The 18,776-nt window shown below is 38.3% G+C and overlaps 1 protein-coding gene across 3 annotated transcripts in view; it reads right to left on the minus strand.

Moving 5' to 3' along the window:
• Positions 1-18,776, minus strand: part of FAM171B (family with sequence similarity 171 member B) — a 44,324-nt gene that overhangs the window by 19,095 nt on the left and 6,453 nt on the right. For all 3 annotated transcript variants that reach the window (XR_010071940.1, XM_063341048.1, XM_063341047.1), the window contains exons 2-4: positions 2,749-2,982; positions 1,942-2,034; positions 384-542 (exon numbers count right to left, since the gene is read on the minus strand). Coding sequence is in view for 2 of the 3 variants with exons in the window: in XM_063341048.1 (XP_063197118.1) it covers positions 384-542; positions 1,942-2,034; positions 2,749-2,982 (486 nt within the window). In the remaining variant the exon portion in view is untranslated. The remainder of the gene's footprint in view (positions 1-383; positions 543-1,941; positions 2,035-2,748; positions 2,983-18,776) is intronic.

Raw genomic sequence — 18,776 nt, forward strand, 5'->3', positions numbered from 1 at the left:
TTAGGTTCACCTAATTTCCACTCTAGCCATAACCACATTTTTTAAGGTGTTTACTAAACCAGTTCCACAGTCTCATGAAATCCCGAACATATACATATATACATATACACACATCTATATAAAAGGCGGACTCTAAAGGAGTGCAGTAAGATACGTTATGGTCTCATACTACATGGAACAAGATAAAGAGAGACGGCTATTACTTACCTGATGTGTTTATAGCTTACTCCTATAGAACAAAGCTTTGTGATTTAACGCAATGGAAGCAGGTTCAGGCCCTTTTAATTTAAGCCTGTGCTTTTCTGAAACACTCTGCACTCATATGCATTATAATTTAAAGATTTCTTCTTTTAAAAAAATTCTTAAACACCACATTTACGTACCTGATTTATTAAGAAGAATCCCTGTTGTATAAAGAAAGCTGTCCACTTTCAAAAATTGCTCTGGCACTGTCAGATAGGCGGTAACATTTGTAATATGGTGATTTGCTGGAAGCTTTATTAAAAATTTTGGAAACTGAACACTTGGTTGAGATTTGGCATCTGCAAAGGCGAAATATTTTGTCTTAGCAATGGTAAAACAGAAATCCATTTAGCATAACAACCTGTTTTCATCTATTTTCTCCACGGTTGGTGTATTTCTAGTCTAGCACTTGTCACAGTGTATTGGGTTTGCGTGCTAAGGTTTTGGTAGCAGGGCGGCTACAGGAGTTGCTTCTATAAGAAGCTGCTAGAAGCTTCCCCTATGTCCAATAGAGCGAATGCCAGCTGGCTCCAAGACAGACCTACTGCTGGCCAAAGCCATGCCCATCAGTGACAGTGGTAGTGCCTCTGTGATAACACGTTCAAGAAGGGAGGGGCGGAAAATGCGTAACTGCAGCTGGAGAGAGGAGCAAGAATATGAGAAAGAAGAAACTCTGCAGGCACCAGGGTCAGTGAAGGAGGGGAAGGAGGCACTCCAGGCACCAGAGCAGAGATTCCCCTGTAGCCCATGGTGAAGACCACGGTGGGGTGGGCTGTCCCTCTGCAGCCCATGGCAGTTAATGGTGGAGCAGGTATCCACCTGCAGCCTATGGAGGACCCCACACTGCAGGCGGATGCCTGAAAGAGGCTATGACCCCATGGAAAGCCCACGCAGGAGCAGGCTCCTGGCAGGACCTGTGGACCCGTGTGGAGAGGAGCCCATGCTGGAGCAGGTTTGCTGGCAGGATTTGTGACCCTGTGGGGGACCCATGCTGGAGCAGTCTGCTCCTGAAGGACTGCACCCCATGGAAGGGATGCACACTGCTCCACAGTGGAGCAGTTTGCAAAGAACTGTAGCCCTTGCGAAGGACTCACGTTGGAGAAGTTTGTGGAGAACTGTCTCTCATGGGAGGGACCCCACACTTATGCAGAAGAGCATAAGAAGTCCTCACCATGAGGGGGAAGGAGCACCAGAGACAAGTGAGGAACTGACCACTACCCCCATTCCCCACCCCCCTGCACTGCTGGAGGGAGAAGGTAGAGAAATTGGAAGTAAATTTAAGCCCAGGAAGAACGGAGGAGTGGGGGGAAGGTGTTTTGAGATTTGCTTTTATTTCTCATTATTCTACTTTGATTTGATTGATAATAAATTAAACTAATTTCCCCAAGCCGAGTCTGGTTTGCCTGTGACAGTAACTAGTCAATGATTTCTCCCTGTCCTTATCTCAACCCACAAGCCTTTCGTTATATTTTCTCTCCCTTCTCCAGCTGAGGAGGGGGAGTGATAAAGCAGCTTTGGTGGGCACCTGGCATCCAGTCAGTGTCAGCCCACCACACACATCCACGCAATTAACTGAAAATGTGGCTTTGAGTAGACAGGTATTATATGAGAATATGAACACACCTGGGTTTTTTTTGTATATGTACAGATTGTTAATCACAAAGTATTTAGATTATTGTCTGCGTACACTGAACTTACCAGACAGTTTTCCAGTAATTAAGATAGTATCTTCAAACAGCCATATATTAGCTTGACTTTGTGGGAATAACGAAAGCGTCACAGACGAGTATACTGTGGAAAGTGATAACATGTTACACTATGCAACCAAAAAAAATCCTGTAAGATCTCCAATTCTGAAGGAATAGTGAATAGAGCAGTTAAAAAAAGAGTATATGAAGACTGCATAAATAAATTACTCCTATTGTCCAGAGCAGGAATTTTAGTGGTTAGGCAGGAAGACCTCTGCTGTATGTTTGCTACTGTCTTATGCCTTCTATGGATAAACAAGTGGCTAGAATTCTTAAGAGTGCATATCTTTTAAAAAAATATAATCATTAACTTTTTTTAAGAGCATGCAATAGTTAAACAAGGAAACTTGTGAGGAAAAACTGCTGCAAGGAAGCTGTAACAACAGGTTATATCTATTACACAGGACTCAAAGCACTGGCACTCCAGGAATCACTAAAAACATGATTTTTGTCAAAACACATTACCAGCCCTTTGCTAAGTCTAGGCAAACAATTTCTCAGAATACACTCATGGTATCTCAATATAACCTACTCAGAGTTGGTTGTAATGGATTATTTTCTGTTTTACAATAATAAGCATTTTGAAAAGTCTAACAGATCATTCACCCTTACATCTACATTGACAGGCACCACCTCCCTTGACTGACTTCATTCAGCTATTTTCAGTTGACGATAACTACCCAGACTGCTGAGGAAGAGAGAAATTTAATTACCGACAGATACAGTTTAATAATAGGACTGTAAGACGCTTACGTACTTGGCATTCTCCCAATCTTCCAAGGCAAAGGTGTTAAAATGTAGCCATCCTTGTATGATACGATAGTTAAGCTTAATCCCAATTTGTAGGGAACTTTTATTAACACAGCTCCATTGTTTCCAGTAAGAGTAGAATTTGTCTTTGTGTAGTTAACAAACACTTCTACAACCGCTTGTCGCAGGTACTGATGACTGATGATGTCATTTACTTGAACTTTTAGCGTAAAAACAGATCCTATTAACAGAAAGAAAAAACAGGAGGTCGTAATACATCATAGCTAAGGATCATAATTTAAATCTGTAAAGAAGTCCTAGACTTTACACCTTAGCTACTCATCCACTGTCCAGTGGATCTCTATCTCAACAGAGGGTAAACTCTGGCTAAAGGGAGGGGGGTAATCATACAATTATATGTCACAGAGAAGAAGGAAGCAAAAAACCCTTGACATGGGGCACAAAGATGCCAAAAGGTGTTTACCAAACTCAGCAAATATAATAACTAACTAGTTAAAAAAAATAATAAAAAAAAATCAACAAACAAAACCAAAATTACAAAGCAATTCTTCCCCTTTTCATTTAAACTTGAACAACGCCTCTGTGACAATGTGAGATTCAACGTGCCTTGCAAGTGCTCTGCAATACCACGCTGATAATACAGACGGTCTTGTTATCCGAGCGTAACCCTTGGCTTGGGTCACACATTTAAAGATGCACCTTGAGCTTCTGAGAACAGAGAACCTAACATCTACAGACTGTGGGATAACACATTTATATTTACATATGCAAGATTATTATAAAGTAACCAAACGCGTCCCAACACTTTGACTACTTTAATCTATCATCTCCCATCAGATGTACGCTTCTGGTCTCGTTTTCACCTTTCTGTATTGCAACTTCTAAATAGTATTTGTCTACGGCTGATTAGAGCATCTGACATTCCTTTACAATAGTGTCTCACAGAGATCGTAATTACAGTGACTGACCAGTACGTCCACTTGAACAACAGTCTCAAGATGCTCTGAATTACATTTAATTTCTCTCTCAACTTGATTGTAAATAAGCTATATGGGAGTTATTTCATAGACAGCAGGTATGTAAAAACAGATAGAATTCCATGTTACTTCCAGTGTGAAATTAAGTTGTTAACATAAATTAAAGTGTCTATGGACCACTGTTAAAAATATTTCAAATAACACCAATTTTCCAGTATTTTGGTTACAGACATACTACTATTCAACACCGTCACGCTACTTTATACCCAAATATTGCCAAATATGTTAATTATGAATATGCATTTCTATTTAGGTCAAATGTCAGGCTAAGTTTCTTTGAAATTTATCTACGTAAAATCATAGTTCAATTTCATTATGTTACCTCCTCTATAACCAAGGCTGACATTGCACCAAAAGATTACTACCACTGACTCTGACTTAAAGGAACAGGCCTTGAGAAGCCAAGCGCAATCCATCAAAAAGAACAGTACGTAGTGAAGACATCCAAGTTAGGCCTCTCTGAAATAAATACGTATTTAGATCTATTGTATGCATCCAGCATACCATATATTCAAGCAAAAAATGACCTGCACACAACAAAAGCTACATTGGCCTCATTTTATTACTATTTATTGCATACGCCGCAAAAGCTTAGCAGCTGTGCCAGTTTGGCTCTCTGCAGTATTATAGAAAAATCTACATCTCCCTGTGCAAATTAATACATACTTTCAAAAAAAAGAAAAAATATCCCAGTGGTACTTGAACACATTTGACTGAATTAAACAGAAAATGCACAATAATCTTCAAACAATGTCATCTGTCTTTTTCCTTGTGCAAAAGTAAAATTGCTTCTACATTGCTGTTGCTAGAGGGTTTTTTAATCACATAATAATTTAAAAACAACTTTGTCATCTAAGCAAATTATGGCTACTAAACAGATCTTCTAGGCATTGATCCAGTTACACATATACTAGCATGATTGCAGTGGTTCCCAAAACTTGGAAGCCAGGTCAGTTGCCCTTGGCCAATGACTATTTAAAAGACTATAAATAGGGAAAACACACTGTGTACAATATTCTGACCCTGTAATTGCTTGGAAGCCAGAATTATTTTGTGAAATAGTATTTAAAAAATAAGAAATTCAGTAGTACAAAATTCAAGCTCACGCCAGTAGGAACCAATACCAGAAATGTTGGTATAAACTAGCATTTTAACAGCCAGAATCAAGTCAGGAGGAAAAGACTAGTATAATTACTTATAGCTGAAATTACTTACAGCTGAAGTAATTCATAAAAAATTAAGAACTAGAATGTACTCAGACTCTTTCTTTCAATCATTTCGCACTTTTAATGTATATTTTTTCCATTTTCTCTTAACAAAAAGAGCCTAATGAAAACATGGGGCTGAGGGAATTGCTACATTCCTCCTTCATCTGTTAGTAAATTCAACGGCTATTTCGTGCAAAAATATTTCTTCCTCTCATCTCCTTCAGTTACAGCCATATTAAAACACACTTTTTTGGAAGCTTTTGGTTGAAAAAAGAAATAGACTGCAAAAACGTCGAAACCTATACTATTTTCACTCTCTTAGCTAACTGACAAATATCATTGGCTACTTTTAGCCATGCTCAGCTTTCCTTACTTCTTTCTCCTATGGGTTCCGAAATTGCCAAAGCGTTTTTCAAAACTGATACTCTGCCTGAAATGGTGCTGAGAAGCTGCAGCAGCATGGTTCCAAATGCAGACCGAAATCCCTGGGGGCGGGGACCTGCGTGTGTGTTACTGAGACAAAGGTCTCCCATTAAAAACAGAGTCTCATACAATACAAGCTCTGAAAGTGTAATTACCTGCATATTACCGCCTTATAAAATGAACACCCGTTAATATTAAGACAAAGATTAAAGGAGACTCAATCCCTAGCTCTCATTGCTTTTGGCCTTATCTTTCGTGCTGACACAAGAGTCTTCCTGACAGGAGAAAGTATGCCAATCCGCTGGGAATTGCTCCCTCCCTGCAAGTAATATATATGAGCAAATTGTATTATTTTCTAATATCAACCAGAATATACTCTGCCAACAAGTTGCTTGAAGTTTGCGTGCAATGATTTTGGAAAGAATTTAAAAAATAAAACAAAACCAAAATACTTTCTATTTCCCAACAGTAACAGTACAGAAGATGTGAGCACACAATATTATGCCTCTGAATCCAGATGCTAGTGAAATGATGATGTGTAAAAAAATCCAGTTAAAAAAGCCAGAATCCAACAGCAACAATTTTCCTCCCCCACAGCCACGTTTCACTGTTGTTTTGTATAAAACTGAGTGTAGCAGAGCATCCTACAGCAGGCCAGCTGTAACGGCCCCGCTGAAAGCAACACAATCATAAGGTCCTAAGAGCTCAGACTGTGTGCGCAGTGGTACTCCAACACGTATGACTGATCTGTATCTTTCCAAACTTGATACCCCCTTGACCAACTCCCTCCTCAAACTAATTCCTTCACACGCCTCGCATGCATTTAATGTGCAAATTCATCAGACTTATTTATGGCATTGAGTTATTAATAATATCATATTAACACTCATGACATCTAATTTGCAAAGAAAAGCCTGCTTTTTTTGTTTTTTCTTTTTATAAAGAACTTAATGCACACATCCTTAAGGACACTTTTAAGTCTCAAATACGGTGGAGACCGTGGTAGAATTTTTAAGTCACAATAAAATGTACTGAAAAACATTTCAGATGCAAAAATGAACTGTTGGTTAATTGCTTAATAAAACCAAAGCTGATAAAGTAAACAACAGATGAAACTTGTGCTTTATTCTGGTCACTAACACTTGCCAAACACAAGTGGGTCAGCTGTATCTGAATATTAAACAGATTTGACAGAACTCCTACAATTAGAAGAAAAAGCTCAGTCTTGGCTAATTTGATTTGAGCTGCCTCAGAGGAAGGGAGATTTGTCTCTTGGCAAGTCCACTGGAAATGCCAGCTTCTACGACATTTAAACGTTTGCTGATAAATGTTCATCCAAATGAAGCAGTTATTTAGACAAAGGGAAACAAGGCCTTCTACCACATTTAGCTACTTCAGAAATGTCACAGCCAGTCAAATATGACACCTCATTTCTTCGAGCAACAACATCTAATGCCTGGAATTTGGCTTCACATCACTGTCCTAACTCATAAATCATGTCACAGAATTAAGCCAAAGAACTGCCTGGAATTGGAAGATGGGTACAAAATACAGCAGTGCAAAAAAATCTCTCTCTGTAATACCCTATGTAATTTGTTCTTAATTCTTTAGCTGCAGATAAGCATATCATCCGGTTACCATATTTATCTGAGATTTAATTAACATGATCAAGGCCAGAGACCTTACAAGCAGCAATATATTGCAAACTACACGTATCATTAGCTGTGAGATACAGCAGCGAACACACACACATGCAGAGCACTGCGCAGGCAGTATTTCTACACATTTTGCTACCCAATCTTAAGTTCCTTTTCCCATTTATCACCAAGGTCCTATAGCAAAAGAGGGCCTGCACCTTGAAGGAGGCAGTCACTCTTCTCAAACACACAGACAACAACCCAATTAAGCAATTATCTTATGGAATGGAAGGAACAGCAACTATAATTAAATTATTCATCAGCTCCTTCCTTCAGAGTAGACTTTTCTCATCCTTGCCTAGAGATGTTCAAACCCATGCCAGAAAAGGCACATGCTTACATGTGTAGGAAACTGCCTACGTTTCTCCCAGCTATCCAGACAGATAAAACGCGTGCCGCACAATTTGCTTGGTCTTAGATGACTGAACAATCATTTTCCCATCTTTTACGTTCATAGAACACCATATTTTTTGCTTAGTATAATTAGAGATACGAAAGGTACACTGATCCGTAAAGAAGAAATCACTTGTTCTAAGAATATCAGGTTTTACTATGCATGCAGGATTGCAATGGATATCACTGTTGGGAAAAAAAAAAACAACAAAAAAACAATGACATACACAATCTACACAGTCTACACACATCTGGCTTTAGTAAAAAAAGGTCATATAAAAGCAATCCCCCTGCCCACAAAAAGTAATCATTGCTTCTTAAAATTTCCTTAGAACTACAGTAATGCCAATGACAAACTATAAAAGCATATCTATAAAAAGTAACAGCCTATTATACCTTTAAAGCTCATTAAAAATCCATGTACGTGAAGGTGAGCTGTGGCACCAACTAGTTGACACAGGAATGATTTAATGCCAAAGTAAGCCCTCCTCACCACAGCGCGCCATCAGCCTGTGGTTACCTTTTGTTCTGTATTAAGGTACAATGCATTGACAGAGAACAGATTTTTCTGCCTTGCATAGTGCATTAAAATGACATAATAGGTGACCCTTAAACTCTGGTAACTATTTTATGGCTATATTCTGACAGTTAGTGTCAGACACTAGGATAAGCTCTCTGACCGGTTTTCAATTATGCTTCTCGTAGCTATCATATAGCCTGCAAAATCTCATTAATAACCCCTACATCCTAAGGTTTTCTAGCTATCAGTATTCTTTTATGCTGTCTTACTCCATGCAGTCATTTATAGACCCTACATACAGTTGGGCATGTACACGTATAAAGACATTTCTAACACTACACCAATAATTCTATATATTCCAAAATTGGTAACAGAATATCTCATTTAAAAATGAATTTACGTGATTCTTCTTTAAAAAGATGTTTATATGCTATTTATACGCTCCTCCTCTGAGTTCAAATAATACCATAAAATAAATGCAGTAAATACTTTTTCCTCCCTAAAATGACACAGGAACACTACTAAAATACAAAACACACTGCAAATGTTTTGCTCTGTGCAGTTTTAACTTTGTCTTTATTAATTAGTTACAAGTATAATCAACACATTTTATTTGCAACACACTATAACTGAACTGAGAAGCAAAGAATCTCACACAGTTCACAAAAGGTCTGAGGAAATTCAGCAAACAAATACCTAGCCAGCTGTAAAAACAAATTTCTCTGGAAAAGAGAACGCTAGATTTAGAGAAGAACACCACACACGTAAGATAACAAATATTCTACCTGGCAGAAAAAACACTTGAAAGTTCACAAGTAGCTGACCCACATTCATTCTTGCGCTTAGCACAAGGTTAAAAGTTGTACCACCCCCTCTCTAGAACGGGCCTGGGAGTTAAAACTTTCATCCTGTTAGCGAACAGCCACGTAACTAACTGCAACCACAAAGTGACCACCGGGCAACACGGGTGCATGAGGACTGACCTGGGTTACAGGGACAGCTAAAACTTGCCCTTGTTTAGTTTGAGCTTTAAGCAAAACCGCACCGTGATTACTCTTAATTTTAAAGCAAGTACGGACTGCGCCTTGAAATGCGCTTTGGAAAAAGAAGATATTGACATTTTACTGCCCTGTGTCAGGGGTGCCGTTCAATAGTGTGCAACTCTAGAGACTTAGAGAAAAGTGCTTTTAGGCAATGCAAGGATATTGTACAAAATTAAGTATTAAATAAATTGGAGCCCAGAACTAATCACCATTTGCTCTGTTTGTTTACGAACAGCTAATCCTGTGGAGGTAATACCACCACATGATCCATACAGTACAGTTCTGTAGCTTAGCGTTCCCTTAACATATTTTAATGCACGATTGAACATTAAGATGTATATTTAAGAGAACAGCTTTGGCAAAAATTTCTGCAATGGTGCAAAATACATTACCGACTTCCAGGGACAAATCTGCAAAACAGGGTCTTGGAAAGTAGGACACCACAGTATTCCCATTGCCTTATTTCCGGTCAACCAATTTCCACAGAAGCCATCAACAAAAAATCCCAATTATGAAAGAGCTAAGGCTAGATCCTGAGGGGGACAAGCAGTGCCTTCTACAGAGAGAACGGCTGTTACAGTCATTTTACAGGAGAGAATTTAACCCAATCTAGTCAAATTTAGATGTCTCCAGGAACCACTTGCTTCATATTCAAGAGAAACTGTAACAGATTAGAAATTAGAAAAAATTTGAACACACTGTTACTGAAGTGGGGGATTTGTCTCCCATCAGGCTACACTGGTGAGGTTTTGCTGGAAAAAAAATTATGTTCTAACTTTTCAAACATTTTCTTTTACAATTGCTTCAAATAAAGCACTGTTTCAGATACAGAGAAACACTTCCATATTTCAATAGCACGTTCTGTGATAGGCACGTGCAGACCACAGCGCCAGAGTCATTAAGCATCTGTACATTGATAAGAAAAAAAATGGAAATTATTTACTCGAAGCTCATTCATATCAATACATGCATTATTCCAGCACATATTAGTCTTCAGGTGGCCCTTCTTCCCACCTTACTGAGGGGAAAAAAATAAAAATAAAAAAATAGTACTGCAGAAAACATCTCACACACTATCCAGATTCCTCAGTTCCAAATCAAGATTAGGCTGCATCTCTTGGAACAACTGGATACATTTGCTTTTAAGAACTGAACAAAACAGCAACATAGGAAAGATGTAAACCCAACAATCTACCACGATCTCAAATGAAAACTTCTCATTCTTGCTCATGTTGCTTTCTGCTTGTTCATTGCTTTCGCAGTTCCTACTTTTCTGTGCCTTTCTTACTGCTCTCTTGTCTTGGCGGAGCTCTGCTCAGTCTCCTTCCTCCCAGCATTCATCCCACCCTGGAGTAATCTCTGTGATGATGACTCGTATTTTAGCTCACGAGATCACTGATCATGAAGGAAGATCAATACCTTTCTAAAGATAAGGGGTTTTGCAAGCTTCATAAACTAAAAAGAGAGTGATAAATGCATTACGTAAAATTAAATGCATTGAATCAAATCCATCAGGATGTGCACTTTAAATGGAGACTTGAAATCTATCAGACTGAAAAACCACAGGGTATTATTGCCTGTGGCAAATTAGCACATGATCCAGAGCAAACTTCAAGGTTCTAAGTAAATTAGTAGGTCAGAGACTAAATATTCATTTAGTTCAAAAGAGACCCAAAATCCAGTTTCATGTTATAAAAAAATTGTATCAGACACTATGGAGAAGCTGACCATCTGCTGAAATACTGGGGAAAGTGCTACATATTTCACAGATAAGAACAAGGCCTCTTTCTCTTCGAAGAGGGATTTTGGTAACAGAGAGAAGTAAATGAATAAATAAATCACAGTACTTTAGAAATCAACTGTTTTTCTCATTCATACATTCTAGGGGTTTTTCCAGCAAAAAAAAAATATTTATAGACTCAGCATCATTTTTTTACATAGAATTAACACTGAATTTTTACTAATGCTTTTACAAAAAAAAGCTGCTCACTGAATTTATTTACTTGCAACAATTTTGTTTCACTTAAACAGAATAATTATTTTCCTCTTATACCAACATATTTCAAGGTTTTATATTTTGTATGTATGCGTGTATATAAACACAAATCTTAAGCAAACAAGAGGAAAGTGAGTTTTGTTCATTCATTAGAAGGAGGTAAAGAAAATTACAAAAAATTCTTAATAGAATACTTGCTCTCAAATATTAGTTTAAATTTATGCCTCAGTAGTACTTAGACACTGAAATAATTTCCAGAGTAGTGAACAGTCATCAGATCAGTGTAAATCAATAATCCGATTTTCCTACAACTTTTGGAATTGTATCCTCCAAATTCAGAAGCAACTTAAAAGAAAGATCAAATTTAATCAGGACTAAACATGTCCAACATTCAACACTGGCAAACTTCAGCTATCACATTTTGATAGAGGATGTACTTACCTAGCGTGAGCCAATTCTTCAGAGAAGCGAGTTTAAAAACTCCTAGTATTTTTCAAATAGACATTACTAACTTTCTAGCTATCCACTTCCATGACACACTTGTACAGATACAGACTGCATCACTACCTTGAGTTCATACTTTAAAATTGTTACTGCGCTTCACAAACACACAAACTTTTAGTGCTTGTAATTATTTTATTGGATTTGGATTACTTTATGATCTGGACAGCCTTAGAGTTCAAAATCTGCACTATTGCACAGGTAAATTAACATTTCAGCTTTTTAAATTTTAAGATCTGTTGTATATAAGAGTGGACCGATTTAATGAGTTATATAAATAAATAAAACAACAAACAAAACAACCCTCTTCCACAACCGAAAGCTGAGTAATACCATTGTAAGCGGTTACACTTCCAACCAAGATCTCAGACCAGGTACATAAAGAAACTGAGTAAGCATCATATTCATTCCACAAATGTTGGCACAAACTGAATACTGATGAAATTAAGGTCCTGAAAAATAAAACAGATTATAGGCTGTATCCTTCATGATTACTACTGCGTAATCAATAAACATCTTCCTGGAATGATCATGCTTGTAAGAACTATGCGAGAATGCCATCAGGCTAATCCATAAAGCTACTAACAACTGACTCGCCTATTCAGTGGGAACATACCCACAAACGCTTTCAAGTGCACCTACTAAGATATATCAAGTAGAAAGAAATCAAGCATTTCCCTTTAAATATTTTTATATGGGCTACCTAAGCAAGAGCTATGAAATTTAGGCATGAAAGCAGCTATGAAGTCTAGATGGGATTCCCTGCCCCCCCCCACCCCATATTCCTTTAGCACTGTGTGGTGTACATGTCATTAAAAAATTCACTGGAATATTTTTAAGTGCATATCATGTATTGCTTTAAGGTCCTCATTTGGTTGCATGATGTTTTTTCACCATTAGATGCCTTCTTCATTTAAATTACATATTAAAATCAGAATATTTCACCACCCAAGTCAGAACATGAGAACTCACAGGATACAATAAACCAGAATTTCCATTACAGAGTTGTATTTCACATGCCTTTCTGTACTGGTATATTGGCATAAATAATGAGAGTTCCCATGAAATTCAAAATTGACACCTGCTAGTGAAGCTATAACAATTACAATTACCATAGCAACTTTGCATTTTTATTTGCTGCTATTTTGTTGCATCAGCCAGTCTGGTTCTCAGAATTCTGGTTACTATGGAAGACGGAAGCTGAGAAATTAATCTTCCTGGATCAAGGGAGATATGCAGCAGACAAGATCAAATGCTGCAGTCTGAAGAGCTTCACTTATTTAGGATTCCTTTATTTTAAATATCATCTTCTGTAACCTTAGATAGGTGAGATAAATGATTAATATTACAAGACCAAAGTCTTAAGCAAAACTTATACATCAAAGACAAATTTGCAAGAGAAAGAGATTTAAATGAGCTAGTAAATACTATTAATAGAGCTCCTGAAGCCTACAAAATAGAACACCTTTGCCCAGGCATTTCAGAGGCCATTGTAAGATTATTTTTTTCATCTCAGTTTACTCACTGGCTAATACTAAACCTGTAATACTGCTCTCATTTTTTTTTAAAATGACTGCCTGTATCATTCTACCTTGCATCAGAGTTGAGGGAATGAAAAAATGAATGTTAAAAATTCACACTTTGTTATAGAATACTGGGAAAAAAGTACAGAACGGAAACATGAAAATCTGCATAATACTCTATTTTAAATATGCTATCTTATATACCCACATTACACTATATGCCCTCAAGAAAGACAGGCAAGCGCCTATTAGGCAATAAGCAAACAACATGCATTTCCTACTCATGAACTTTACAATCAAACCTTCATTATATAAACAGAAAAAAAATAAATCGTTCAGCGTCATCTCCTTGACAAAATGAGACCACTTCTCATAGAAAATTTCTAATGATTTGTCAAACCTACCCTTTAACAGTCAACATACTTGGTCAGAGGAAAAATATTCCAGTAACCCTGTAGCATGAATCACCTTTTTTTAACCTAATGGATTAGATAGAGGATTTGTCTCATGTAATTCTTAGTGGTGGCTAGTAAGTGGAATTAGCTGGAAAAAAAAAAAAAAAATATCTGTGCAAGTTCAAACATCCCCTTAATTTGGCAGAGTGAAAAAAAAAAAAAAATCACAGGAAAACACACCTTCTTCAAACATGACATTTAATGCCCTAAAGGTTTTAACCTCAAGGCAGATAGGCCTGTATAAACTCACAGTGGCATAATATAACCTAGAAACTAGTAATTCAAACGTCAGTGCATGTTACTCACTAATCACAAAGGAGAACTATTGATGCATTCAGCAATGTTATTCAAGAACGCTATTCTTTACCAAAAATAGTTTTCTTCCCCAAAGCTGCAAAATTTGATACAACTGCTTAAAGAAAGATATTTGCAATGTTCCGGCCATGTTTATCTTTCACTTAGAGGACAAGATCCTCTAACCCCTCGGAAGAAGGCCTGTGTGTAAAGACATATGAAGAAAATACAATTGGAAGTTTGCAGGCCGTCATATCCTAAGTGTAGTCCTATACATACAGGATGGGAATTTTTTAAACGCGCTACTTAGGAAATCCATATTGCAGCAACAAAACAAGAGTACCCAATAAGCTAAGTTGAGTTGAGTTTCCTAAACTGAATGATAAAAAAAGAGTCACAAAACAACAATAAATATGACATTAGTTTTTAGAAAAATGATTGCAGATTAAAATGAATGAAGATTCCTACTAATTTTAATTAAGTAAAATTCCACAGATGCAGTAAAAAAAAAGTGTTTAAAAAAGAGAAGGATCTGTCAATTCAGACAGATAAAGCAAATAATTGAATCAAGACTGCCCCCATAATAATACAACTCTTCTGCATACATGCATTGAGGTATATAGTAGCAATAGTGAACATATTAATGATTCAGCCATTGCCCCTTTGAATCATTACTGCCTCTCTACAGCCCAGCACAGGATGAAGTGCTCCAGGATCCAGCTAAAGGACAGGTGTTAGAGATGAAGCTGCTGCCCACCGTGTCTCCAACACAAACACCACCAACACAGACACACAAATTCTCCCTTCGCAGCAAGTAGCCAAATTACCGTAGGGAATAACTGAAAAACAACTCAGCACCATGGAAACCTTTCTAGGATGACGGAAACATTTTTCTTGACACCAAGACTAAAAATGGGGCAGCTAACACTGTTTTTTCCCAAAAAAAAATACTCAGATTCATTCAGCACCTCTGATATCATGCCAACTGGACTGGAGGGAAAAAATCTACGTAAGTATTTCTGTGACAATCTCTTCCATGAAACACTGAAGAATACAGGAGACAGAACTGTAGTGGGGCAGGTTTTCTATACTGTGCTTAGGAAAAAAAGAAAAAACATAGAGGGAAAAGGAACCAGATAACTAATTAAATGGCTAACAGCTGTGACAAATTTTTATGCCCAACGCTGCACCAAAACCATGCAGTATCTCAAAAATGTTTTGCTGGGTCTCCAGTCCAGTCAACTTAATTGCAGGATTTGCTCACATCAGTGGTTCATAATCCAAAGAAAATCTATCCTTCAGCCCAATGAGAGTAAGTCTTCTCCCTTGCTCTCACAAAAAATGAAATAAACTTCTGTGATACTTAGCACAAGTCATAATTCATGTTATTAACAGCTTTTATTGTTCCAAATACATGCTCTACTGATGTCATCCACTTACACAACATAAAACTACTCATTTCTCCTATTCAGTCACTTAAGGAAAGACTTCGGAACAGAGGAAAAATATTTTCCACAATGATCTGGAAAAGCTTTTTATAATTCCATTATTTCTGTAATAATTGGAAGGGGCAAGCACCTCCTTATTCATTCCAGCAAAACAGCCCATATTTTCAAATATCTTGACATCATTGAAATTTTTTCTAATTTAGCTCACATTAGCACAGACAAATTATCAACCAGATTTGCTACCTCATAAAAAATAAGTTATACGAGAATGTTCCAATCAGTTTCATTTGGGAGCCTTGCCCATATAAAGTAATTAATAATAAATAAATGTGGTGCCTTGCCAAAATTTCATAACCAGAACTCCATGCTATGCACTGGTATCTATTTCAACAGACTGAACCAACCGTATACATCATATTCATAAAACAGCCCCAAATCAGCAGCAGAGGATAGAATTCCACTTTCTTCTAATTTACATGCATTAGAGGAAAATAGCCTACCCAAAATGAAATGCAGAAGTTTCAAGAAAAACATTAGCAGCTGACACACCCCATAATCACGTACAAGTCCCAGTCAGTGATTTATGGTTGGACTCCATGATCTCAAAGGTCCTTTCCAACCATGAAGATTCTATGATTTGAGGAGGGTACAAAATGCACCCTCAAAGTCTGCAGATGGTAACGAGATAAGGATGCAGCCAATATGCTCCAAGAGACCTAGAAAGACATATGGGCCAAAAAGAACCTGATGAAATTTAACAGGGACAAATAGGAAATGATGCATTTGACCCCTTCCAGCAGTACCTGTAAAAGACTGACTGGCAGGGCAGTACTCTGCTGAACGCATCAGGGCGTCCTGATGAGCAATAAGCTAAACATGTCAGGAGCGCACCCTGGAAGCGACGAAGGCTAACAGCGCCCTGCACTGCATCAACAGAAGCATAGCAAACAGAGCAAGAGAAGTAATTAATCCCTCTCACTTAGGACTCGCTAGGCTGCATCTGGAAACTGCATTCAGTTTTGGACCCACAGAAACAAACGAGCCTTGTTTAAGCTTGCAAAGGAAAAGCTTTGGGGGACCTAAACAATGGCCTTCCAATACCCATGAGTTTACCAAGAAGATGGAGCCAAGATCTCTGTCAAAATGCACAGCAGGAAAATGAAAGGCAACAGTCACAAACTGCAGGGAAGGATCCGACCGGAAGGATTTCCTCTGCCTGAGGAAATATTTTTCTCCCTGAGAATAAACAGTCATTGGAATAGGTTGTGCAGAGAAGTTCTCCATTCTTGGAGGCTTTCATGGCCTGACAGGAAAGAGCTCCCAGGTCTGAATTCAGTGTCAACCCTGCTTTACACAGGTTGGACTACAGTGCTCCTGATAGCCCCTCCAGCCTCAATATCTCCACAGTCCTCATAGGTACTTTCAAATCACAGAAAACACAAAGAAAAAACCCACAAAGAACAAGCCTAATCTTCACTTGATTGTGGTTTACTTCAGCTGCTAATTTTAATACACTCAGCATATCTGGCTGGATGTTTCAGTAGGAGAACAGCATCCTATGACAATTTGGGGCTCACAAACTGATGCAAATTCTACGCTTTATTAAGGAAATAGGATGAAAAGATATACTTCATCTTGCATGGGCTTACTTGATAACACTTGCAGTCAATGAAAACAGAAACACTGAACACTGAAAGTAAATCAGTTTGACTAATGAAAGAGTTGCTCAGATGCGCAACAAAAATAACCTACAACACGAAACCTGAAAGCTACGTGCACACTCTAGTGGGAAAGCTCAATCGTTGAATACAGATAAAAGACAGATGAGAAATAAAGGAATAAAAGTATGTTGTCCAGAAGAAAACATTTCAGAAGAAGCACATGAAGTACTAATGACCATCTAGAAACTAAATATAAAATTAAAAAACCAAAAAATAAATTCAACTCTTTCCTCCAAAATAAACTGCGTGATAATGGGTCAGTGCTCTAGTTTATCTGGATACAACTACACTGTGTTTAGTAAAAGCGCTCAAGCAAATACTCAGTTGTACACGCTAAAGCACTCATTAATCGAACGACACTGTATAGATCTTAGAGTGCTTTTGGGGTGCAGTGCTCATGTCAATAATGCATTTCAATGAGAGTATGCTGGGGACATGTTGAAGCGTTTCTGAGATTCTCCATATTTTGCTGCTTCATGACCTCCTAATGCACATGGCTCGATATGCGCCTCGCACTCATGCCTAGAATCACTGCATCATATTCAACACAGAAAACCCACTCCCCACCACAACTATTCAGCCACCATTTGCAGGTTAACCTACTATAGCTGCCAGTAGCTCAGATAAGACCCACAACAAAACTATCAAATTTTTCAAAACAGGACAATGAAAATCAGAAGGTAGAGGGCCAAGATTTTTTTTGCTCTCTAACCCACCTAGAGCCACAATTTATTTCCACGTAATCTCAATGAGAGGTGACCTCTTGCCTCTTCCACTGGTAGGACTGCACCGTCTTAGGTACCTGGCACTATCAACAGTAAATGCAGAATGTAGAAGTGAGAAGGGTCACGTGGAAAGTCCACCAGGAGGATCTCACCCTGTAACCCATCTCCTTCAACTGTCTCATTTCCACATCGTGAAGGGTAACAATTGTGCCCTGAAGTCTGACTTACATCTTTCGGTCAGTGGAGACTCTCTTCGAGCCCACATGATGAAGCATAATCACAACGTCAGGGAAGAGAAAGAAGGACAAGAAATTGAGGAGGAAAGAATCCCACTAGAGATGTGGTGGGGCTGTACAAAGACATGCTCCATCTGTGCTGCAGCCTCAGTTGTGGTTTGTAAGGACTGCCCTTTCCCAGGGACCCAGCTCTTCTGCTGGATGGATCCGGAGTGCCTATTCCAACTGAAAAGATGAGATACAGCTTGAGTGAAATCTCCCCTTCTAAACACCTGGCTTAGGGAGAGAGGGCGCTCCTAAAGATTAATTCATTCTCTTGAGCTTTCTAACCTTAAATTCCCTAACACAGGTTGTTTCAGCAAACACACTTTCATATTGCTAATTGTTAAGCTGTGCACACTCATATCCTCCCCTCAAGCATGTGCTAGCATGAAAATTGTTTTCAAACCTCATGTTTTCTCTAGAGCAACCAGTGCCAGAAAAGCAAAGCAAGAAGGGCAATAGCTGCTTTGCAGCCTGCTGAATACAGCGTCTTGGAGACATGTGTGGAAGATGACAGTTTATGTGCACACATGAGGTGTGCTGGAACACCTCTAGCAAGCTAGGATTAGGTAGGAGGAGCTAGATCCGGTGGTTTCACCCTACTGAACACAGAAGCGTTATTCAAGAGTGCATTAACCCCTACGGTGCAATGGAAATTCCTGATTATGGGATCTGGGTGCTCCTGCAGCACACCAGATTGCATAGATCTATGAAAATGCAGTATCAGGAGTAACACAGAGGACTCATCTGCT

This window comes from Chroicocephalus ridibundus, chromosome 7 (assembly GCF_963924245.1).
Source record: "Chroicocephalus ridibundus chromosome 7, bChrRid1.1, whole genome shotgun sequence".
Classification (NCBI taxonomy): domain Eukaryota; kingdom Metazoa; phylum Chordata; class Aves; order Charadriiformes; family Laridae; genus Chroicocephalus; species Chroicocephalus ridibundus.